Source organism: Neovison vison, chromosome 4 (assembly GCF_020171115.1).
Source record: "Neovison vison isolate M4711 chromosome 4, ASM_NN_V1, whole genome shotgun sequence".
Classification (NCBI taxonomy): domain Eukaryota; kingdom Metazoa; phylum Chordata; class Mammalia; order Carnivora; family Mustelidae; genus Neogale; species Neogale vison.
Window position 1 is genome coordinate 226,473,753 of NC_058094.1, and position 26,254 is coordinate 226,500,006.

Here is a 26,254-nt window from a genome sequence, read left to right on the forward strand (position 1 = left end):
AGCCCCGCATCAGGCTCTCTGCTCAGCAGGGAGTCTGCTTTTCCCTGTATGAGCTCTCCCTCCCTCAAATAAATAAATAAAATATTTTTTCTAAAAAAGTGAAATGAATTAAATATGCTCCTAAAATAACTGATTTCAATCTTCAATACTGTGGTTCTAATTAGCCAGCTTATGAAAACACCACATTCTACCTTAAGGCATAATAAATTAGGAAATCACTATAAAAACAAAGCTGTTTATTAATTGTGCAAGTATTAAGATGTATATTGTGCGATGGTAAATCTTTTTATTAACCCAAGACAACAAAAGTAAGGTTTAGGTATTGTATATACTTAATATAGGGACGCCTGGGTGGCTCAGTCAGTTAAGTAAGGGCCTGCCTTCAGCTCCGGTCATGATCCCAGGACCCTGGGATGGAGTCCCACACTGGGCTCCTTGCTCAGCGGGGAGCATGCTTCTCCCTTTGCCTGCGTCTCCCCCTGCTTCTGCACTCTTTCTAACAATTAAATAAAATCTTAAAAAAAAAAAAAAAAAGAATCTGATACATGGGAGTTTTGGTAAATACCACGTAAGGCGCTCTTTCCTGTGAGCTGGCTTTTCTCCACAGCTTGGCAATCTGCTTCACTCTGGTGGTCCAGTCTGCAACAGAAAAGCACGGCACACACATTTCCAGAGGCGAGGTCAGGACGCGTCGCCATGCGTTGCTGACAGACAACTTAGTCTGGCTACGTTCTCCTAAAATGGGTGGCCCTAAGTTCAGTTCTTTGTGTGGCATAAAGTTCCAGGCACAGAGTAGGCCAAACAAATATCTGCTAAATGAAGTGTTGCCTTATTAACCATCTCACTAGAGAATGGGGAAGCTTTTAAATCAAATGGGCTAAGCTGCCAAGATAAAGTTAAGCCAAATGTAACACGCTCCCTCAACCATGTAGAGGCTACTAGACAGAACCAAACCTAAGAGTTTTATGAAATATCTGTACTCAAGAGAAGTCTATTAATCTGACCAAAAGAAGTAATCATAATTATAAATAAGAATCTCACCAGCATTTGTGCACAACAAACATATGGAAAACTAACAATTTCAAATCATTTCTATAAAATTCACAGTGTCAGGACAGTAAACAAAGTGAAATATGGTGAAATCAACAGTGATAAATGTAGAAATGATTAAGCCATTAAAAAAAAAGTTTTAAGAAAGCCAATGAAGATGGTGACATAGCAACAGCCTTAACATGTTAACTCATGGGGTTCTAGAATCATATAATAAAATCACATAATAAAATTACTTAAAAAAAAATCATAGTTCTACTCTAAGGATAATGGACATTAATCCAAAGTGACTTAATAGAGCCAGATATGCTCATCTATAAACAGCCAATGAAGGTGGGATAAACAGTATTTGAAAAGTATGTATATTCCTTTACTAGACAACCCTGTACTACACCACTGATTTTTATTGTTCTGTAAGGTAGCATTTATTTCTATACAGAATGAATAAAGTAGCACAAAGAGACACCTGAAAGACAGATGTCATCTTTAAGAAAATCCACTTCTGGGTAACCCCCAGGTTATTTAAAAGAGCTATAACCTGGGTTGCCTGGGTGCCTAAGTGGGTTAAAGCCTCTGCCTTCGGCTCAGGTCATGATCCCAGGGTCCTGGGATCAAGCCCCACATCCAGCTCTCTGCTCCGTGGGGAGCCTGCTTCCTTCTCTCTCTCTGCCTGACTCCCCGCCTACTTGTGCTTTCTGTCTGTCAAATAAATAAATAAAAATAAACAAAAATTAAAAATTTAAAATTTTTTTTAAAAAAGCACTATATGCTGGTAGCAGGGAAACAACTCTAAGACAGAGTGTGAATAACGTTTTCTATCCTGGTCTGTCTGGCAACACGAACTCACCATAATTAACCAATGTTTGCTTAAAAATATTCTATAAATGACATTCCATTAATCTAAACAGTTCATCCTCTGGTTAAGCAGAATTTTCAAAAATGGTACCTTTATACTATCTGACTTTTTTCAAATAGGCTGGACTGTTGGGGAAAGGGGCAAATACTACTGAGTTAGCTTGGTTGGGAACAGACAGAGCCTAACTGTACTCTTGACTACATGATGAGTTCCTGTTCTGGATTTTTTTTTTTTTTTTTGGTAGAGTTACACATGTAACACAACACTGAGTTTCACATTTAGAAGGACTGCTAAGAGCAGGAAAATAGATTATTTCATTAACTGAAATTAACTTTTAGGAAATATGCAAAGGGATACAGGGTCTAGGACTGAGAAAATGCAAGATCTTTCTAGACACCTATGGGGTCTTCACATGGTATGCAGTCGTACCTGATGAAATTTAGTGTTGATACATGGTCTTTCTACTACAGTAACAAAAAAACAATCAGGCACTGCACATGCAGGAAAGCTGGTAACACAGATAGCAATACTATATCCATGAATTACCAGGGAATTCCTCCTTCAGGTTGGGGAAATTAATGTTTGTGTAGAGAACGGGTGCTACTGTTGCCATTTCTCCCAGAGCCTCCTCCTTCTCCCACTTCAGTGTACTTCTCTGGGCGTTTGACATTGTATCGTTTTCTCCTTCCCCCGTGGGAGCTGATGATGTCCAAGAGCTGTTAGGATCACTTGCCATTGGATTAAATGCTGGATTTTTATCCCTGGGAAATAATAAATAACTTGACTTCATATACATAAAATTACTTTCTAAATACTATGGTCAAGTACAATTTCCTTAAGACCTCTTCTTATTACAAAGTAGATAACATGTTAGATAATTTTTAGCAAATATCCTAATAGATGTAACATACACTTATACAGTACAAAGCAACGTAAGATAGACCAATTAACATTTTTATAATAAGAATTGCTGCAACTTAAGTTTCCATGGAAAACGAGCCTATAATACCTGGCATCAGCATAAGGAGACTGTGCAATGGCAGAGAAAGTTCCCAATCCACTTCCTGGAGGCAAAGAATTGTGCGGGAGATGCGGGCTGGGCCCGAGAAGGCCATTCATGAGTGGCATCCGGGAAAAAACATCTTTAAAGAAGAAAGCAACAATTCAGTTGGCATATCATTCATAAATAACTTTTAAAAAGCAGCTAATTTTTGAGTAATATTTCCAAAGAAACATTCCTAGCACTCTTTAAAATTAGGCTTTTTATTTCAATATGAAGCTAAAATATTGCACAAAGAGTAATTTTTGGTTATACTATTTTGCAATATGGTCTTTGTACTTTTCCCTGCTTCATCACAGTGTACTGCAGAGAGCAAGTGTGTCGGAGTAAGACAGCCTTGGGCTTGGAGCTTGATTTCTGCTCCCCGTTAAAAAAGAGTCAGTCACTGCTTCTACAGCATGAAGCTACTCTGTGACGTCACTGTCACAACGGATGGGCCTTCCCAGCACGGTGCCTGGCGTGCGGTGAGCTACTCCTTATGTGTCAGCTCCACAGAAAGAATGACTCTGCAGCAAATGCTAGTAAATTTCATCAAATATTCTTTCTCTTCTTCATTCAAAATTTACAAACAGATGGTTCTTTATATTTTACCCCTGTTGGTGTTAATACAAAAAAACCATCCATGATTCTTAAGCTGGTACGTGGTCTAAAATTATTTGGAACAAGCAATATTTCATCTACCATTATCAAACAGATGATTATTGTTAAAAATACATACATTCTGTTCTGGGCCTCATTTTCATTACGTGCTTGCAGTTTCAACCCACACACATTTTAACTCTCATTCCAGCTTATTTATAAGCTTCAAATCTCTGATCATCTTCTTCCTAAACAGCTAGTAGGCAAACCGTAGTAAGACCACCATGTGCATCCCCTAACTCTCCTCAAGCAGGTAACTCCAACTTTGATTATTATGATCCTCTACTGGTCTGAACTATTGAGGAACAGCCAACTGTCCTTATCTGCACAGCTTTCTCTACCTTCAAAAATCTCCTCCCAATCTAGAGACCTACTAAGTGCATGGCCTCTGTTGCAACACCCAGACTAACAGTAGGAGACTCATGTCTACATCAACAGTCAATTATACAAATGGATATACAGTTACAGAGTTGGCTAATATTTGGCCCAATTGGTGTAATGACAGAGAGCTCCTAACAAGGACTTTGTCATGCCTTTAGAACCAAGAACCACCAGGAGCCGCATCTCACCCACAAGTCTGGAACCGCATAACGTCCTGTCACCTAAACCAGACCCTCTAACTGGAACAACTCCGAGTTTAGACGTCTCCAGTTCTTATGGGAGGACACTGGGATGGATTACCACAGGCTTTCAGGATTCTGTCCCAAGAACTTCCAACAAGCTATCTGACTTCCCAAGTAGGGCTTATTCTACTGAGTGCTAGAGCTGGACCCTCTGGATCAGAACACAACAGTGGCAAGTGTCTCAGGACATCTATGTTCCCTTCAAGGAGGAGATAAGGGAACAACATTTCTGCTTTTATCCCAAGCAGAATGTTACCTCTATTTTTGGTTTCAATGAAAAGTAGGTTCCATTAAGGAGTGTTAAGATTTGACTGAAAAATCTCAAATGTCTTTCATGTAATTAAGAGAAACAAAAGCTTCTTTATTGATAATGACAATGTGATCCATGTCAGCACTATCTTCACCGCAACAGGACCATATCAAACCCTTCCATAACACTAGTTGATGAAGCATCTCCCTATATGCCAAGCACTGTTCTGAAAGCTTTGCATGTATTACCTGCTGGATCCTCACCACCACCTAGGAAATGGGTTATCACATGTAGCTCCTTTGAAGCAAAGACCCAGAGGTTAGATAACTTGTGCAAGGACACGGAAGTAAATGCAAAGCATTTTTCCTTCATTACTATTTTAACTAAAAAAAAAAAAGTGTTGTCCTCAGTCTCTGTCGTCTACCGTGCAACTCAACCTGATGATACCAGCTTACAGAAGTAATGTTTGAGGCATGAATCACAGTAATGATAGAAAAGTTACTTCACTTAACCTTCCACTAACGTGATTTCAATGTATTCTATCTCAATCTTCTTGAAATTTCCTTTCTCCGCTTTCTGACCTTCTGACACTGCGTTCCGGCTCCCTTCCTCAACTACTGCTACTGAAGGGACTCGGCCGAAGATCACCAGCAATTCTACTGTCCAATGAAACATCTGTCAAGCACTCCTTCTACCCCACCTTGTCCCCGATCTCTAACAATCCTCATCTCTAAGACCCTAGGCCTCTCAGGCAGTCTCCATCACTGCTTTTTTCACTTTCACGTAACTCTTAAAAAGGAGAAAGAAGAGGAACACCTAACTGCACATCTAATGTAAGTCTGGAGAGTTAAGCTTGTAATTCATCACATTTAAGAGTTCTTCAAGATTCTGTACTCTACAGCACATATTGCCTAACAGCCACAAGTAACTCCGCCTGTAAGTCTGAACAATGTGTATCATCATTTCCAACCAACTAACAGTGGTCTAAAACGAAATGTTATATCTCTACTGCCCTCTAACACTCGCACAGACCCCCCCCCAAGTCCCCTCTGTTCTGCGCTTCAGGTACACAGCCTGATTACCTGTAGGCAAGCCTGGCTCCCATCAGTCCACTTTTGTCCCACTTTCCTAGTACCGTACAACCACTCAGTAGCAGAGTCCTCTGTGTTCTAACATCACTCTCATATCCGCTGGCTTTTTTCAGTTAGCACTGCAAATACACTTACATGCATGGAACCCAAATTTTCACCTAGCCCCAACCACAATAAACTCATTAGTAAAACCCTTGTCTCGAACTCCTTCCCAATAGTGCCGAAACATGTAACCCATCAGGTCACATCACTGGTGTGAGATCTCGGACGGCTCTAAGTAACCCGCAGAAGAAAAGGCCAACTGCCACTGCCTATTTTCACAGCCATTTACGTACAATCTGGACCCAAGTGCATTTTCTACTTTTGCTTCTTAAACGCTACCCACTTACTCCTCTTTGCTCTAGAAAATGTTCAAGTTGCCATTACTGAATATCTATGTGTCACTATGTATGTGGCCTCGTCATGCTTAAGTCAGAACTATTATTCTCCAAAACATGGTATCTTAATGACTTTGAAGGTCCTACTTGAACCATGGTCTACTGTGATATAAACTAGCTGTACACCTGAAAGTCTACGATAGCAGGATGAAAATTCCTTCCAGGAGGAGTCTCTCTCATCTTTGTGTCACACATAAGCACCTAACAAAACAAAGGCATCCCCTCAAAACCTTTCAAAAATGAGCCTACACTGTGAGAGGATTTAAATAATGACAGTGAAATTGTTTATTAAAAAATGCATCTTGGAGCACCTGGGTGGTGCAGTCAGTTGAGCCTCTGACTCTTAATTTCAGCTCTGGTCCTGATCTCAGGGTCTTGAGCTCAAGCCCTACATCAGGGTCTGCTCTGGGCATGGAGCCTGCTTAGGATTCTCTTTCTCTCCCTCTGCCCCTCCACACTTTCTCTCACTAGCTCTCTAAAATGAATAAATCCTTTTAAAAAAAGAATCTTTGGAGTGCCTGGGTGGCTCAGTCAGTTAAGTGTCCAATTCTTAATTTCAGCTCAGGTCATGAGCTGTTGTGAGACTGAGTCCCCCTTCGGGCTCAGTGCTGGGTACGGAGGCTGCTTAAGATTCTCTCTCCCTCTCATCCTCTGCTCCTACCCTCTTCCCCCTACCCATGAGCATATGCCCGCTCTCCAAAAAAAGCATCTTTGATTTGATTTGATTTCTAAAATCATTATTTTCCATTTCAGAAAACATGGAGATACGGATTTTTTAATATGCTGAGAAGAGAAATACTGAAGTGTTGCACTCTTAATCATTAAGGAAACATATGGGAACAATTAAGACAAGAAGCACTTATGATGAGTCTATTTTATCCAAATGTAAATCACATGTTTAGTCAAGGTAAATTTATGTTTAGAGGCTAAACCAGCAGAAACTAAAATATTTTAATTATGTGCATTATAACATTTTTCATGTATACACAAAATTGGTAGTCAAGAGAAGATTAAATTATTTGCATATTTCAGCACTTACACAAAAACAATGTAAAGGTTAGAAAAGCATCATTAAATTCCTTAGCTCAATATACCAGCATGAAGCAGTAAGAACAGGGTACGGAGACGGGACCCTGCGCTCAAATCTCCAAGCACCCACATCACCCCACGGGACTCCAACCACCCCCACCCCCACCCCCACGGAGAGTCCCACACCTGTGGTGCTGGTTTCCCTCACGTACCTCTACAAATTTTAAGTCTAAGTCATCCAATTTCAGCTCTCCAGAAACACGGAGAAATTAGATTATCTGGCAACTAGTTACAAGTAGGTAGAAGAAAACTGACCAAAGACAGATTTCTACAAAATTAGAGATCTGAAGTTGACAGTGGAAAAATGTGGCAGATTTACTCTGAAAGGATGCGCCGAGCACACACTCCATGGGGGAGCAGACAGTGATGGGGACAGATGTGACCCCAGCCTTCAAGGAGCTCACGGTCTCAAGGAAAAACTGTAACTATCCGAAAACCATTAACTATCCAAACAGGCATCCACAGCTGTGCCATCTGCCACAACGGAAAGACAGGGCCATGTGTGGAGGTGGCAATCTGCTGACTCGGGATATGACAGGGAAGCCGAGGCCGGGCAGCCAGGTGCGGGGGGTCCGTCTCCAAACGTGTGTGCAGGAAGGGCCGACGGAAGGGGAGCCAGACGGGCACTGTTCTCCCCACTGCCAGTCAACACAGCAAAAGAACTCTGGTCACAAAGTAGATCCCAGAGGGCTGGGAAAGTTCATGCGGGTAGGGCAGTGACTGAGATAAATTCAAATTAAGTGTTGTTCCATGGCCACAAAAGAGGGTTTTCCTGCTTTTGGTTTGTATACCTTGTTTCTAAGGGACAAGGCTGATTGGCTTCAGCAACAGCACAGAAACTGCACGAGGGTACTTACGAAACTTTTCTAGAGGTGACGTACCCTGACTGTGTATGGGCACCAGCTGCGGCGCTGGGGGCGGGGGAGGCTGCGGAAACGCGGCCGGCTGAGTGGCTGCAGGACTCAGCACAGCAGTGAACAAGTCTTCGACATCCTTCCCTCCAAGCTCTGTGACACAGAATGACAGTGACAGTAAGATTAAAGCAAAAGACTATCGGAGCCCAAGTGCACGGAATGCCATTTTCATAGACTCAAAGTACACAAACGAGTACCTGGAATTTTATATAACTTCCCAAGAATCGCTCCTAGGATAAAACAGAAACACAAATATTAACAACTACCATGTCAACGTACTGACGCAATACAGCATCTGACACAGAAATGATCAGGAGAGAAGTTCAATGATAAAGAAGCATGCAGAAATCTTTGAAAATCATATTTACTCAAGTCTTTTAGAAAGCCTAGATGTAGGGCAAATATTTTACCATCTGTGACCATCTTGTCTAGCTCAGGACTAAGGATTCCGTCCAGCTGCTCTTCACTTAATGGTCGGGAGCCTGGATTGACACTTGGCTGAGGCAAAGAGGACGGGTCACCAGCAACAGGACCAATATCTATTCCGGCTGGAGGAGCAAAGTAAACAGATTACAAGTGAATTCCGAATATTCACATAAAATGCACAGCACTATTTACCTGCATCAACATAAAACAATACAATTAAGACAGAGCAATGAAAAGTTTGTAGTTCTAAATTAATCATGGTTCTTATATCAATTTGAATGGTCAATCGGTAAAAATCAGGCACAATGTAAACTTAAGTGCCACTTAAAGTTGTACTTTAATCAAAGTAAATACATCTCCTGAGGAACAGAAGGACACACGTGGTTCTAAACTTCCACAAAAAATAAGCACTACGTCATTAATATAGTAACCTACAAGAAGATCTGCTATGTAGTATTTAATATGTAAGTGATTGCTTTAGCTTGGAAATAGTCATTTCCAATGTATAGTTCAACAATCACCTGTAGTGTGTGACACAGGAGGGACAGACTTTCACAAAAATTAATGCTCTGAAATTCTCAATGTTTAGTCAACATTATCCTTCTGTGAATAATTTCGACCACAGATCATATTTTGGAAATATTCTGTAGTCACAAAACAAGATATGGATTATATTTATAACATACCATGGTTTATTTCATACAAACTGGTTTCCAGGCAAAACACACATTGAAAAGTGGTCTATCATCTACTTTATCATGCTCTCTCAGTACTACTACCATTAAAAACTAAAATTTAGTCTGCCCTTATATATTTTTGTATTAGGAACTAACTCTATAACACGTGGGTAATACTATAAATTACACAAAAAGAAGAATAAAACCATTCATTAAAAAAACAAAAGTACTAGTGACAAAGTCACCCACAGCATAGCACAGCCGTACCGCGCTTTAGCCGCCCCCACAAAGGGAAAAGCGGGTGGATTAGTGACAAATTAGCACTCTAACAGAACGCATGCACCTACAGGCTGTTTCAGCTGGAATCACTAGAGAAAAGACTACGTCTAGTCAGCTGTCACCCATGGCTGTTTCTTACCAAACGGAAAAGGTGAGCTCTCAACCTGGAAAGTGCATAAGTGAAGACCTACAAGACCCAAACCGAATAAATGGAGGGTTACCATAGGAGCGGGAGGTGAGAGCCACACAAACAAAGAAGAAACAGGACACAGCAAGACTGCAGGGCAACAAGCCTGAAGTCTGATGCCATCAGAAAGACGACAGAAATTAACTTGCTATCTCCACTCCTAAAGCAAAGGGGCTGAGGTAGATCAAATAAAATGATGAGTTCGTTGACAAAGCCAAAACAAACTTTCTTTCCATTTCAGAGAAGACTAAACTTATTCCACACACACACAAGCACACACACGCGCCTTTCACCGTATCATAAAACAGACACTAGACAAATACAGACATAGATACCTGAATGATCAACTGATTTTGCAAGGTCATCGGAAATTATTCCAAGAATGTCATCATCTGTGTTTAAGACTTCAGAAATATCAGCTAAGGGGTCATCAGTCGTACCTAAGCATAGCAAGTATATTTTTAAAGTCTCAATATTGTCCTAGACATTAAGTTCTAAAACACACTCACTCGTTCAACCATTCACTAAACATCTAGACTACAGCAGATACGAGTTAGGTGCTAGAATCGTAAGATTATTACTTCTAAAGTAAGGAATTTTTCAAAGAAAACACACACCTACGTTTTGAATTAAAAAACATTAAAAATTAAGACTACTTTTGTTTTGTGACTGTTTGTTAACAATAAAACTTAAAGACCAATAAGAGAAATAAAGGCAATGAAAGTAAAATAGAATGCTCTAAGAAAGCAAAAAAAAAAAAAATGCATTAAGAAAGTGACATTTCTAAAAGCGACATCTAGAAAATAAGACAAGGAAGATAAATATCAAAGTCAAATGCATTTAGAAATTCCTTGTAAAACATAAAGGAGTACCATCTAGTTAGATGCCTACTTCCAACCTTGATCTTAATACTGATTAATCATTCGTGTACTTATTCAAAAATATTTCCGGACCCACAGAATCATGTCTATGGATTACGTTAACAGGCATTGTCCCAGCCACTGGGAATTCAGAATAACCCAAACAAAGTGCTCGCTCACTCTGTTCACTTTCTCAGAGGGAGCCAGCAAATACGTAACAGCAGTGTACGTGCTATGAAGAGAACAGTAAGGACAAAGGACTAAGAGTAAGATGTGGAGATGATAAAGTATTAGGTAAAGTGGCCAGGGAAGACCATTTGAAGGACATGACCAAGGACTGATGTAAATGAGTAAGGGAGTAAGATGCATAAAGATGGAGAGAACACTCCAGGCAAAGGGAAAAGCAGACAGAAAGACGGAAGCAGGAGGGGTTTTGCCAAGTGTGGTCTGTGTGGTTGACTACAGCAATGAAGGGAAGGAGGGGGTAGGAAATAAAAGGCAGCTCAAGTGAGATTCCATATGGTTTTCTAAGTCATGGTGAAGGCTGAGCTCTATTCAGAAACATAAAGCAGAACGGGAACTTGTCGGAAGGTGGACAGCTAGAAGGGGACATGAGTGGTATCTGAAAGGGAAAGCGCTGGCTTCCGTGTGTAGAACAGACTGGGGGAGGTGGGCGTAGGGAGCGCTGGCAGCAGGGCAGGCCTGGAGACCTATCAAGAGGCTGCTGCTGTAGTCAACTGAGAGGTGGTCACACCAGGCACTCTAGAGCAGGAGGCGGAGTGGAGGTAAGACGTGGTCGACTCTGGGCTACCTCCTGAAGCAGAGACGAATCTGTGGGCGCATCTGGGGCGCAGTGTCAGATAAAAGAGCCAAGGAGGACTCCAGAGTTGGTTTCCAGACTCATCAGTAAGACAAAAGGCTAGCTTTAATAACTAATATAAGTTAAGAAACATCTGCATTTTTAAATCCCTGTCGACTGTGTTTTTACTTTTTATAAAAAGGGGGGAAGGGACATAAAACACGTGTAAGATCCTAGATAAAATATCCCTGTAAGACACAAATAGTCTTGTCCCACCTAACATACTTCTCAAACAGAATTTTTAAGAATACTTTCATTTTTCAAGCCAAAAAGTAAGGTAAATTAAGTGCCCAAATATTTGTTAAGTTTTTAGAGAAATAAAATCACTTCAATACTGTCTTCTCTAGACACCTTCAGTTAAATAATCTGAAATATTTCAGGCATTCTGTGTGTTATTAAACCAATGGAATTCTACTACATAAATTACAACTAACATTTTTTCAAAAATATTTTAAAAGTTCACCCCTACTTGAAGAAAGGGATTTTTCTATCTTACCAACAAATCATTAGAACTGCTGTGATAGACAGATTATACTGAATGAGATACAAGCTGCTACTCATATGCTTCCCTGTTAGAAAGGCCAGAGTAGTTCAGCTGCAGGGAATGTCCCATTCAGTCTGGGTTTTGGAACAGGTGTTATTCTGGTCCTCTCCATTCTGGCTTCACAACTGAACCATTCTCTGCAGTTTTGTGAATAGATCAATGTTTTTCCTACCACAATATGTCTTCTGCCCAACTTCAGTTCTCTTCCTCATAAAAACTCAAGTGAAAGTAAATTCTAGTTAAGTTTTTAAATGGCTAGTCAAGATTTTTACAGGAAGATATCCTTCCATTAAGATACTGTTTGACGGATCCACAAGTCTTTCGCTATATATTAACAATATACTGACTTGGTAAGAACAGGTGAGCACTTAAAGCAACAGAATCAAAAAAAAGTAAAATGATCTCCTAAGATAAACAAAAACCATGGCCTTAGACCAGTATTTAACTTCCGTACTGCTAACAAGAAGACTGACATCTTGTACCTGCGCAAGAGCCAGTAAGACTGCTTCTAATTATTTTGAGAAGTTCAAATAAAAGCCTGTATGCCAACCCAGGGTAATGCCAAGTTAACAGAGCTGTAATATATCAAAAGTCATCTCTCAGTAAAAGGTCACCTTAAGATCATTTTCCAAATGGAGTTTATCAAATTCACTGAGTTTAAAAAAGGTAATCAATAGTAAAAGGGGAAGGTTGTCAGAAAAACAATATACGACTGATAGTAAGATAAAAATCTAGAAGTGGGGCGGAAACCCTGTGATCGTAATTCCTACATACTGAACTAGTTAAACTCCTAGAGCCTTAATATCACTTTATAGGCATATTAATGTCTCAAACCCTTCCCTGCTTCTAAATAGCCCCCACGTTCACTCTACGTGAGGTAGTGGTTCTCGATCGGGGGCAGTTCTGCAGGGACATTTGGCAGTGCCTGGAGATGCTGCCGGTTATCCCGACAAGAGGACAGAGATGCTGCAAGTACCCCACGACGCACCAACAAAGGTTCATGTGGCCCAAGCGGTCGGCAGTGAGAAGCGGTGACCTAACACACCGTATCCCACTGAGTACGCGCAGACTGGCAGCCGGGTCCGGCCACCGCACTCTCTCCTCCTGCCGTCTTCTGCATCTCCTTGGGTTACGGAATTAACAAAAATCCGTCCCACTTAAATCAAAGGTTATTACATTTATTACTCACCGACTACGGCAAAATGACACCTCCTTACATTATCCTCAGCACATAAGCTGAGCATTCTCCTCTGCAGCACTTGGTTTTGGCGGCAGTTACGCCGACAAATTTATTTGCCAAATCCTAAAGACCTGTCAAGTACTTGCATTTACTGAATGTATATTACACTTCAAAGAAGCTGACTTTTAAAAGCATATGAGGCCAAACTAAAGCATTTCAAAGGCTTTATTACAAGGAATCCAAGTGTCACATGATAAAGAACGCATCGTAAATTATTCCACATACCGTGAGTCCCGGGTTTTGCTGGAGTTGAGGAGGAACTAAGCAGTGGATCTAAGGAAGGATCCAAGAAATTTGTGTTCATGTTTGTTTTATATGAAAGCTGAGCTGTATCTTCTGACAAATTATCTAAACTTAGCTTGTTTTGTCTACTTGTATCTAGAAGATCTTTTCCAAAGAAAGCTTCCTAGATAAAGATAAGCACATATGAAAATGACTGATTTAGTTATATAATTCTAAAATGCTAACAGGTAATTCTGCCATTTTTGACAAGAAGTCAGAAATAACACAAAAACTTGGTATTCAAGAATACAGAAACTGAATACAGAAATATATAAACAATACAGAAATAACCTGTCAATTGCTTTATACAGATGGCCCCTTATTTTAAAAGATATTTTTGTAGTTTTACTGGAGACAAATAAAATTATGCAAATAAAATCACACACTTATGTCAAACATGTTTCTAGGAACTGCAACATAATAATCCAGTTAATTCCAGGAGATTAGGCAACAATTAAATTTAAAGACTGATAAAATTGTAATACTCTTGGCACTGATTCATATTTTTAAAAAAACTAAGGTTTCATGAATATTATTAGTATTTATAGATTACTTGCAGAAAATAACATAAGGGTTTGATCTACAGCTTTAATATTTACATACTTCAGGTAGATTTAGTAACCTCATATTGATTCACACAGCCACATTAAAGACTGAATGTGCTATAAATCCGAAAGAGGGTTTTTTATAGTCATTTGAACCATACTATGTGCACAAAATTTAGTATTAAAGGCTTTTGGCTTTTTATTCACTTTCTCATATTAACATTTCTCCATTTCAATATACTTCCTCTACCCAAGAGACCAGTGTTTCAAGCTGAGTTGCTTACAACTAACTAGAGAATCACTCCAAAACTTTTCAAGGATCAGTAAGAAGGACAAAAGGAAGCCCTTGGGACATGCCTCCCCCCCCTTCACTTCAACCCAACAACCAGAGCAGAAGCTCTAGTCTATTTTCTTTAAGGTGGTCCTGTCTAGAAGAAGGATCCTTTGTAGAAAACAATTTTGCAGAAACTCAACACTTAACATACTCTTGCCAAAGACACATACACAGAAAAGGTTCACTGCAACATTTTTTACAATACCAAAAGTGAAAGCAGCTTCAATGTCTGTCAAAGGCATTATGACTAAACAAATTATTGATACCCAAACTATAAAACACATCAATTTTTTAAAAGGATACAGAGCTGTGCTGTCAAAGAAAAGCTCTGAAATACAGAATTAAGGCAAGTTGAATGATGTGTTCAGCAAAACATCAAATACAAGCCAAGACCATTCCCACTTGGCAAAAATAAGTTAAAGAGTGAGTTCTGGAAGGATAAGCACCAAACTGTTAATAATGCTAACTTCTGCAAAGGGATGGGGAAGGAGGAATATGATGTCTCGTAGAGGTGATATCTATTTGATTTGAAATTTTCACATTTCTTAAGTGAAAAAAGATTTTTTCACTAAGAAAAATCTGAAAATCAGCAGAGTTAGAGCACCAGGTAGACTATGATCCGCTCAAGAGTGAGTTTATCGTGAGGAAAAACCAAGAATAGCAGAGAATCTTGGAACTTGACAGATCATTTATTTCATGCCTTTGGTGTAAGTCTGAGACTATGATTAGCAAGACCTTTTCTCTTTAAGTGACTCAGGACGACTTTAGTGCTATTTATAAGCAACGGTGTTAACATTCGTATCAATCTGATGGCTTTCTGTTAACTTTATATAAAGCAATGGCTCCATATGGCTTCAGATTTCATAATGTGACTCCTAGAACAAACTGGAGATTTTAAATGTACCACAGGGGTTCCTAAGGTCACACAGCCGCACTAGGTCTTAGGAGACCACATAAATATTTCTATTGGGTAGATTATATATTTACAGTTTATCCTGATACTGTTAAGATTAATAAAGAAAAACTGGGAAATGGCTGCTAAACTTCTGTGGGCTTTCATCACTATGCATTCCCTCAGTAGGGGAAAAACACAACCTGCTACCACGAGATGTCCAAGAAACAGCAAGCATTACAAAGGATTCCTTCACATCCCCCTGCCCGAAGAAAGGTTAGGTGTTCCTGAGGGACAGCAGAGGAAAGAATCCAGCTCAACAGATCAAGATTATAGCAGTGATCAGGAAATCAGATCCACTACTCTTAAAACTCTTTTCCAAAGTATTTTCCCGTGTTCCTAAGTAGCTAAAGAAGGCTTCGTGCCTACATACAGCCCTCTCAGAAGGTCAGCAGGAGGAGGCAGAGGTGGAGAAGCGGGTCATGTGCTCAATATTCTCAAGAAAGGGAGGGGAAGGGGATGAGAGGAACCAAACAGGATGTGATGAAAGGCCAGATCTCCCGACCAGTAAAATGACTATTACATGTTTAAAAAGGGGGTACACAGGATGAATGGGTATTTGAAGGGAATCCGAGGAAAATAAAACATTTCTTAAAGAAAGCCAACATGGGGGCGCCTGGGTAGCTCAGTGGGTTAAAGCCTCTGCCTTCGGCTCCTGGGATCACGCCCCTCATCAGGCTCTCTGCTCAGCGGGGAGCCTGCTTCCCCCTCTTTCTGCCTGCCTCTCTGCCTACTTGTGATCTCTGTCAAATAAATAAATAAAATCTTAAAAAAAAAAAAAAAAAGAAAGAAAAAAGAAAACCTACACGTATGGCACAAGTTCACACTCCTATTCAATCCCCCAACATTGCTGGGCACACAGATGGCAAAGAGAATGAGATCAAATTGCTAACTGGTAGCACAGTGGAATTCAAACCTGGGACGTCATTCCAGCCTTAAAGGCCCCACTCTAAAATGATCACTGCCCTTAAGATATTAGCTAATAAAAACTTCTACTTATATATATTACTACATACTGTACACTATGCTTAAAAGTTTTATTAAACACAGAAGACATTTTTTACTCAAACGAGCATTTGAGTTTTATACTTCTAATCTACCAGAAACGAAAACTGAAAAAGCGGGATGCTAGCTGAATGGGTATGTATTTTAAAACCAGTAAGAGCCGACTGGAAAATAAAGGTAAAAAACTAATAACTGCAATGCAAGCAACAAAGCAGTATCTTTGCAGGCCATTATTCCGTGGGAGGAACAGACCAGATGGAGACCCCGTGATGGTGTGCTCCAACGCCACTTCCACACCTGAAGGCAGAGGACCAGCCCCGCCCTATCTCTAGTACCGGGCCTTCTGCAGACGGCATCGCGTGGCTTGGAACTCATCCAAACCACGCAATGTGACTTCATGCTTACAGATCAGCTAGAGGGAATTCTACTTCCATGCAGCCTACACCTAGAAATCCATGTCTTCACGTTGAGGGATGTTTTTTTCATGTGTATTTTACACAACAAAAAATTTTACACATTTTACAATTCCACTTAAAGCTTTGGATCCCTGGTCTCTAAAAGTGGTGAACAGTGGTTCAAGCTGTAACTTGGCTGCTATAAAGCCATCTTTATTCACTGAATGTATCACTCTGACCTGTACTGGCCGAGGGAGCTATTGTCCGTGGGACGTGGGTGTGGGGAGCACACAGGTGCAAATGGTTTGGAAGAATGAGCTTTCCCTAGTTCAAAATGTCCTTTATGTCTTATGAAATATTTAGAAGTAAGAAAACTGGGACAAAAAAGAACTTCATGAATAGTATCAAGGCACAAAAAAGATAAAATTTTGTGGGCCTCTGAAAGGTTAAAAAAAAAAAAGGCACTTATAATAACGAATTAAAACAAGTAAAAACATTAACAAAGTAACAAAACCTTTTCCAAAACTCAATACATCACATTTCTTTTGTTAATCAACTACAGAACATAATGTAAAGCAAAGCATTACTTGTAAATAGGCAGGGAACGTTTCTTCGAGCTTATTTTTCCGTTTTCGGTATCTCTTCTTTATTTTTTCAGTGTTTTCAGTAACAGAAACAGATTCGTCAACTAGAGCATCTGGTAAGTGCTCGCTCCAGCCTGAAACAGCAGTCACATCTGTAAGTTTGTGGTATTTAAAGTTTTCAGACAAATCCACCCAAAGTAACTTTATAGCTTAGCAACATACACTCAAGATCCATATAAACAAACAAGCTTTTTCTTTTTTTCTCTCCAGTTTTATTGAGATATAATTGGCATACAACACTGTAAGTTTAAGGTATACAGCAGGACTTGACAAAGACGCTTTTTCACAAAAAGATGTCAAAGCAAGTTTATTAGTAAGTTTTAAGTATCATTAAAAAACAATGCATGTCTATTCAGTATCAATATGAGCTTACTATTGTCTCTTAAGGAGCATTTCCTTACTTGCAGAGCAGTAAATTGTTTTAACATCAATAGTGTGTTAAAAATTAAAATAATGAAAAATCACATGCTCCTGAGCCTGGGGAAAATGGCTACTCGTATACTAAAGGCAATTTAGCAGGAACAACCTTTTTGTAGAGTTTATCAGGCAAATTCAACAAAAGTCTTTTTAAAAACGTGTGTTCTTCAATTAAGCAATTCCAAGTTCAGGGGTTTATTGTGAATCGGGTTTTTGTGGTACACGTATATTGTAATAATATATTACTATCTAAAAATATGCTCGTAAATATGCTATGAATGCCCAATCTTAAAATCAATCAGAAATGGAAAGAAAACAAAATTTTGATCTATGAGATTAGCAAATAACTAAGTACACTATTTCAAGCAGATAGGTAAGCACTCAAATGATAGGCTCATACTCCTAAGGCAAACGGCACACCCCTTCTGGAAACCAGTGAAGGTACTTTTGTTACCTGAATATGTAAGTGGACTAACTCTTCTGAAAACTACAAATGGTGGATAAACATTCTTTAAACAACCTTATTAAGTGTAGAGTAATCTAACCAGAAAATAAAGAATCCTCAAAGACCAAAAAAGTTCAGGTAAAAGAGGAACCACAGAAAGAAATACACACAGAACCAAGTAAAGCTCTCCATGATTTTGCTAAAATCCAGTGGTCCTGAGCTCCCGTTTTCAGAGCCTCATGAGGAATGGATACTGGAACACAAAGTTTAAATCCTCCCCCACTCTCCCCCACTGAGGCAGAGATTAGCCAGAGGTGCTTCCTATAATGGTGAAACCCGGAAGGATGCTCAGGCTTGGTTCAACAAGAAACCCATCCCCCAACCCCCACCTTCCCCCCCCACACCACTCCTCCCCCTGCCTGTCTCCACCACCAATAGCAAAGAAAACGGCTTGTCTTGTCATGGAAGTTGGTGCTGGGCAGAAATGCAAAAACCGGGAATCTTCCCCGCGAGTTCATAAACTCGGGATAGCCCTAATGTGTAAGAAACCTGAAGTTATAACAGAGATGGACCACAAAACTTCAAGACAAGAATTGAAGCTAAATTCTTTCAGCTACAGAAGTCCCGGGTAAGGCAGTAGCAGCTCTTGCTCCTCTGGTAACAGAGGCAGATATTCCCTGAAACAAGCCACCTTCAATTCGGTCCTCAAAAAAGTTGAGAGAATGTTCTACAGAATATGAGCTCAGGGTAAGAAAAAAAAATTGTAAAATATATTATGTGTATGTATGAATCTCAGACAATAAATACAGTGAAATAAATACAGTGAAATGAGGCTCCAGAAGGGCTGGGAGTGAGACACAGGAGACCGGTGTTAACCCTTTCTACCCTGCATCACTGGGACACACAGAAGTAACAGCGCACTGAGACGAGGGGGAGTGACTAGAAGGTGTTAAAATAGGAAAAAGGCAATTCGGAAAAGGAAACAACCCATAACATCATGAACACTCCCCAGATGACTCCAAATGCTGCATATGAAGGGATAAAATACTGACCTAACAGAACTAAAATTAGAGAACAGAACACAGAAAGATGCAAACCACAAAACCAGTGTCAGTGAACGTATCCTACTTCTTTGGGCTTCTTACAGCCATTGTAAATCATGTCAGAAAGTCCTTTAAAACCATCTGGAGCTTCCTTTTAAAAACACAATTTGTAATTTTCATTAATTCACAGGTCAAAACCGCACCCCATAATAATGGAAGAACTCTTATCAGAGCACGTTCTGGAAACACCTCCTTCCTTCACATGCTGCAGAAAGCATTTAAGATGCGTAAAGCATACAGACTGTGACAGACTGACCAACGTGCTCATCAGAACCAGTTCTCAAGCTATGGTTAAGCAATGATTTAGCCTTCTCTGAAGATCTATGTGAGGATGACAGAGTAGTTACTGGAAAACATATTTCTAAAACATTATACAATTTTCTTAAAAAGTGTTGGATTGGCTGTCACTTTCAACAAAATAGTCTAAAGTCTCCAATTCCATACCAAGGAGATAAGACAGGCTAAGAAGGGCCTTTTGTGAGATGACCGGGAAGCACAAGTGTGACTAAGTGATCCAGTCCCTACAATGTTTGTACTTAACTCAAGAAAAACAGAAAGTTGTTTCAAGAAAATCTCAGAGGAATATACTCTACTGGACTTAAACCTTTTCCTTACCACACCTAATTTCTGTATTACAGGTATGAACTCGACAGGCTCTCACATCCCTGATCAGTAAGAAGCAACAAGGTTGTGACTGCAGCATTATTTAGGATGGTTCTTTTCAAGAGGGATAGCAAGAAAAGGGTAAATCGAACAAAATCAGTACCATACCATCATCTCTGTTAGGTAACTGCTCAGAAATAGAGCCTGAGGAATCTTTTCTGATGACAGATCTTTTTGTTTTTCCTTGCCCAGTTCGACTCCTTTGCCGTACCATAAATCCACCAATACCTATCCAAAAAGAAAATTGGGTAACTTTGTAAATAATTGATTTCTCCCTGTACTAAGTAGGGTTAAATTGCTTGGAGGCATTTCCCAAATACTATATGGGCTAATTTAAATCAATAATCATTTTTATGTGTAATACAAGAATTCAGAAATAAGCAAATTAAAAGAGGTCAAAGCTACTGATGGTTAGCTTACCACTAACCGAACAGATATAAACATACATTACTACAGCACAAAAAGATTGCATGCATTTCCTCTTCTCACCAGTGTCAAAGTAAATATTACAGTAAATCGTACTTGTTTACAAATATTAAGTAACTCATACATTATCCTTCATATTACTATATTAGCTGCAGGAGAATACACATGAAACTGAACAATCCAAACAAAATCAAGTATGACTTCAGGGGCAACATGTCTGGTGAAGGCTCTTGGACATGACACACACACACAGCGCCACAGTTCAAAGCACAGAATCTGGAGCCACACTGTAATTCTTGTTACTACGGGACTCTGGGTGAGTCATTTAATTTTCCAGTCCTTCAGTTTCCTCCCTGTTAGACAGGGACAGTGGCTAGCACCTCACCTCCTCATACATATATTATAAGGGCTAAATGGCTTGACAGACGTAAAGTACATAGAACAGTGTCTGATACATAGTCAACACTAACAGTTTCTGTCACAGGACACAGCCATCTAATGCACTGTGACGTAACGGGTCCCTCAGTCGCAAGGATGACCTCCATGGGAGGCGGAAACAGAGAGAGAAAAAAACCACAATAAATGTAAGCTCCTAGAAGGAGTTTGCAGTGTCTAGGAAAATTTGTGTAGTTTTAAGCCTCCTAATTAGGAAGAAATGAAATGATTTTCATACAGTGACTAGGATGAAGTGTATCTAGGTCCTTGTTAATAGATGCAGCCCATCTTCTGGAACGTTACCTTAAAGGTCTTGCAGAATTCAAACCACAGTGAGAAAGTGTCTCCTGGCACATCACAAGGTATTTAGAAACTCTTATCAATAAAATACAAGCAGTCAGAAGGATCAAGACTGAACTGATGCCATCTGATGTCTCATTTGACCAGCAAATAGACGTTAATAAACTGCCTGAAGAAAGCTTTTACACACTCTGCACTGTGACCAGTTCAGTAATTTTTTTCTAATAAGGCAAATAAAATTTGACAAGCAAAACAGCTTCTTCCTCCACCTCTGAGGCAGGGAGGAAATAAGAGAGAATTTTATCAGTCATACACGACTCAAACTATAAATTTTAGGAGGCACAGGAACCCTGTTGTATTACCTTCTAATTGTACATTTACTGGCTCGTACGCAAGCATTGAAATAAGTTTCAAAAACAAATATTAAGAACGAATGCTGAAAACCAGAAGAATTCAGAAGTACACATCAAGGGAAAAATAAGTAAGAGGCTTTAAAAATACCAGTACAAATAAAAGCCAATGTAGTAAAGCATTTAATATAATGGACCATATCTGGGATAAGGCATTAAAATAATGATTTACTGTGAAGTATTCACATACTCCATCTACGGAACTTCTACCTCAAAAGCATATTGAAGTAGTTCAGTCCTTCAATTTCGACAGTCAAGTTTTAGTTTGGAGAGCTGCTAAGGAGCTACCTTTCATCTCGAGTATTTAATAACAATTGAAGCCCTCGATATGATATTTTTCTTAAATTATCTAAGTTCGATTATATTAAAATATATCATTTAGGACTATACCTGGTCTGTACGGTTTTCTTTTTCTCTTTTTTACACCTTCTGTTCCTTCTACTCCCTTAGCTTCATCATCCACAGCTTCCCGTTCAGGACTAGATTCTGATTTACCATCACAATCCAGAAGTTCTCCTTCTGAGGGGGAAAAAAACAAAAAAGGAATGCACAGATAATATTGGGAAAATCTATCAAATGCAGAATTCCTGTGTAATAGGAAATGCAAGGCCAAGTGGTGACTGAACCACTGTAACTGGGCATCCCAGTAGGTGGGACAAGTCTAGAAAAAGATGGAAAAGGCCCCAAACAGTCACAGAACTCATGATGCTTCATGCACTGCTTTCAGGAAATGAAATCTCAGCATCAGGGAAGGGGAAACACAGAGAGAAAGTTCAAAAAGACAACTATAAATCAGTTTGCAGTTAACAATCATTCCCTTCCCTTCAATGACATCTTCAGGCTCAGGACCTAAGGCTGTCTCTCTCTAGCCTAGAACCCTCTCCCGAGGTCCAACTATAACTGTAATTATCACCTCATTACCAAAACCTCGCTATCCAAAACTGAGGGCAGGTGAGAGAATGACACTTTTATTTATTAGGAAAAAAAGCCTGTTTCCGTTGCACAAAGAATTTGTTTCTGATATGCTAAGGTAACTGTTTATAACTTACTTTCCTGAAGAAACATTTGTTGAACAGTGGACAGCTAGCAAAAGCAACAACAAACGGCACTGTTACAGTATTTCAGGAGCACCCCAAGTTCACTTGGCCATTACAGACTCCTGTGGAATCAACTATGTATTTATCTGTAACATCATGCATGAGGTTACTTGTTATTTTTATGGGATGTGCCCTCAGACTGCCTCAATCTGGAAACATCGTTTCCCATGGTGGTGTGGTGTAGAATAGTAGTCAAAGGGAAAACCTTCTCAGGCCTTTTTGATGCTGTTTTGCCAACCTTTTAAAAGATTCTGTAATCTCAGACTTTGAGAACTAATGTGTACTGTCAAGAAATGTTTGAAATGCAGCATTTCTCAGATTTGAAAAAGATGGAATCCTTGTTCAGACACCTACTGTCCACAGAAACGAACTCTTCATGTCCTCTGGCCGATGGCGATGTGATCAATTCCTCGCAGTTACAGACTATTTCTTCACAAGCCACAAATCACTAAACTTCAAAATCAGACTTCCTGTTTCATAGTATTTGAACATCAGCTCTCCATAACCATCGGAGATTTTCTCCCCACCCCACAGACCCAGACGCAACACTGCGGAGGAAAGGTGAGGACTGACCGGTCAAAGACGCCCACTGTCGACCAGAACAATCCCTCGCCTGCCTCCTGCAACAGCCCCCAACAGACTCACGTGCCACAACTCCTGGGCCCAGTAGTCTAGGCACATTATAGCCAAGTGGGCTTTTAAAAACTGGAGGAAAACTAAGCCACTACGCACTCAGAAACCTCCAATCACCTCCCAGTCCATCCACAGGAAATGGAAACTCCTAAGGCACAACACTGGTTGTTGTTGGTTCCATGTGACCAACTGAGTCATGCTTTCTCTCTCCTCTTACCCCCGATCTCTGCACCTCCTGCAGCCACCTCTGTTCACCGCTGGGTACACTGGTCTTCCTGACATTCCTCACACGTGCCAGCTGGGCACACGCCTGCCCGGAGCCTGTGCCCTGGCCCCCATCCTGTCTGGGACGCTCTTCCCTCAGCCAGTGCAGTGGCCTCTCCCCCCTCCCACGCCTCTGCTCACCTGCCGCTTCCAACTCCCTTGCTGCCTCCCACCACCACGTGCATGCCCATTCCTCTTACTCCAATGCTAGCTTTCCCGGAACACTTGCTAAACAGACTGTAATCAACTCACTTATTATGTGTTGTTTTTGAAATTAATCTTTGCTCCTAACGTTAAAAAGTAAGTTTCACGAGCACGGAATTTCGTCTGCTTTGTTCACTGACATGACCTCCAACACCCAGCACAGAGGAGGATTTGACAGATACTGCTGAACAACGGGATGGACAGATGTATTTATTACTTTGTTTTGAGTCAGCTGAAATGAAACAACCAACCTAAAAGACACAAGCTTGTGGTGAGCTTCAGAAATAAGCAAAAATGTGACTCATAGTGAATTTAATACTACTCAAATTATTCTGTCATCTCAAGGATTCAGCTAGAAAATCCTTGGTGTCTCCTGGGATCAAAAAAATAGTTATAAACAGGTATGTTTATGATGAACATCTGTGAACATCAATGTGCCCTTGAACATTAATAATGGTTTTTCCGTGCAGGAATGGAGGGACCACGTTCCTCTTAAACTGAGCCACGGGACTCAAGCTCGCAGCATCTGAGGTTCATGCTGCCACCCAGCAAACTAGAATGCGGCCCTCTCAATTTCCCCATCTAGGGGTACACTCCTGATTTTGAAGCTGCTCACATACTACCTATCTAAGGTCATACTTCAAAGATACGGTGCTCCTGGAGATTTCTATATTGTAAATAAGTCTGTTTTAGAGACTATGTGAAAGGATGAAAATCTGAAAAGTCCAAGCAGATAACTCACTTAGAAAGGTCAAGGTCATATCAAGGGTTACCTCAGTGAGTAGATTTTACCCTGAGATAAAACATGTGAATTCTAAAAGTGATTTTATTTCCTTCTTGTGAACATAACTGAATGGAAAATAAATCAGTCTTACCTCGACTATCATCCATTTCTCCATCCCTTGAATGTTCTGACTGGATGTCTGGAGGGGTCTGAAGGACGGCCACACTGTTCTGATTTATAATCTTCAACTTCAGCTTTGGTTTTGACCGTTTTCTTCGGGGAACTGTAACTGTGAGGCTCTGTAACTGAGTCATCCCTGATTCAGTCAAACACACGCCATCCTGGGTGTACGTCTTGGGTGGATCTAAAATTACAATATCCCAAGGATATACATTCAAAGTCTCACTTTAACTTGCACTGATAAGTTGAGGGCTGTTCCAAAATACCTCCAAGAGACTGTGACTATAAAGCAATTATCCGTGAAATGCACAAATAATTCACTGTGCTCAACTGAAACTAAGAAAGAGTGGTCGAATTCCTGGGATCATAAGCAGAAAGGTTACAAGGTCTACCTGGCATTTTCTCCTCATCTAACAGCATAAGGATTTAGAAAGAAAGCACTGACGTTGAAAGTAATGCCTCTGCTACGTGACTATGAGCCTTTCCCAGACGATCTTTTCAAACTAACAGGTAAGAATCAATTTATGTAAGAGGAACAAGAATACTACTGAAGGCCACGTGGGGAGCCAAGTACCAGTGTAATCAGTGACGCGGAGAGGTGGTGAGTAAGAAGAAATCCTGCAAATGTTTAAATGTACAAAACTGCAATCCACTAAAATTTCTCCACTATCCAAATGTTTAAAATATCCAATGATACCAAACAGAATTAGACAAAAGAACAATGGTTTAATAAAAATATCCCCTTAGTCACCACCCTCGTTAATCCACTACGAAAAAAATAGTAAGAAATTCAATTAATTCTCATAAGAAAAAAAAGTCACTGTTCGATAACCAGGCCTTACTTTCTGCTAAATTTGTCACTAAGCGCAGTGATACATCAATGAAACCAAAGCACGTATGGGGTCAACGATTACTCTGGGTGGTTATTTCACTGCTACTTTGGTGAGACTGGCAGGAAGCGTGTCGCGTGAAAGCTGGGTAAGACACCCAGGACACGTGTCAGTCACAGAAACGATTGACAACATCAGGGAACTTAGGCTGAACACTCGTACGACAAAGGCGGGCTTCGTGGCACATGCGGCAGGTCGGCTGTATCCGTGACCGAGCATGCACGGGCTCTCTGTAAGGGATGGTGAAGCAAAGGGCCAGAGGCTTTACCTAGCTCTTTCACTTTTGTGACAATCTGTGCTACCAGCGAGGATTCACAGCAGTCTGAGGAAGGCACTGAAACGGAAAAGAAAAAAAAAGAAACTGTGTAACATTTTTCAGAAACTGAACCACTGAAGGATTTATACATAATTAAATATTCTACTTCTGCACCCATTTTACCGAAGTAAATACTTAAAACACTAAATAGAGTTCAAGACTGTCTTTAACAACACCAGGGAGCAGTAGCGGAGGACACGCGCCCCACGGAGGCCCAGGTGAGCAGCAGCACACGGATTTCTACGTATTCCTAGGAACTACGAGATGACGGGTCGTGAAGGGAAAATCACACCGTGTATCTACAACACATGCTTAATTTATTTTCTTTAGGGAAGCCAATTGTTTTAATATATTAAGTTGGGGAAAATATTTACAACTAAAAGAACTTATTTTTCATAAAATACTTGTCCAGATAACTGTTTCACAAAACGAAAAAGAGAAGCAAGTCCACTCCCTGGGTATGGACAGCACAGCGCAAGGGAGTTAAAGGAGCACAGACCCACGGTTCA

At 40.2% G+C, this 26,254-nt stretch overlaps 1 protein-coding gene across 11 annotated transcripts in view; it reads right to left on the bottom strand.

Moving 5' to 3' along the window:
* The window catches only part of KMT2C (lysine methyltransferase 2C), a 274,521-nt gene that overhangs the window by 47,448 nt on the left and 200,819 nt on the right, over positions 1–26,254 (bottom strand). For 8 of the 11 annotated variants that reach the window (XM_044246888.1, XM_044246885.1, XM_044246882.1 and 5 more), the window contains 13 exons: positions 25,698–25,763; positions 24,511–24,723; positions 21,828–21,956; positions 19,975–20,094; positions 17,182–17,312; positions 13,307–13,487; positions 9,914–10,018; positions 8,420–8,557; positions 8,207–8,239; positions 7,953–8,102; positions 2,916–3,048; positions 2,453–2,667; positions 566–639 (listed from right to left, as the gene is read on the bottom strand). In XM_044246888.1, the coding sequence (XP_044102823.1) occupies positions 566–639; positions 2,453–2,667; positions 2,916–3,048; positions 7,953–8,102; positions 8,207–8,239; positions 8,420–8,557; positions 9,914–10,018; positions 13,307–13,487; positions 17,182–17,312; positions 19,975–20,094; positions 21,828–21,956; positions 24,511–24,723; positions 25,698–25,763 (1,688 nt within the window). The remainder of the gene's footprint in view (positions 1–565; positions 640–2,452; positions 2,668–2,915; positions 3,049–7,952; positions 8,103–8,206; positions 8,240–8,419; positions 8,558–9,913; positions 10,019–13,306; positions 13,488–17,181; positions 17,313–19,974; positions 20,095–21,827; positions 21,957–24,510; positions 24,724–25,697; positions 25,764–26,254) is intronic. The other 3 variants (XM_044246890.1, XM_044246891.1, XM_044246887.1) reach the window with 1 other exon arrangement.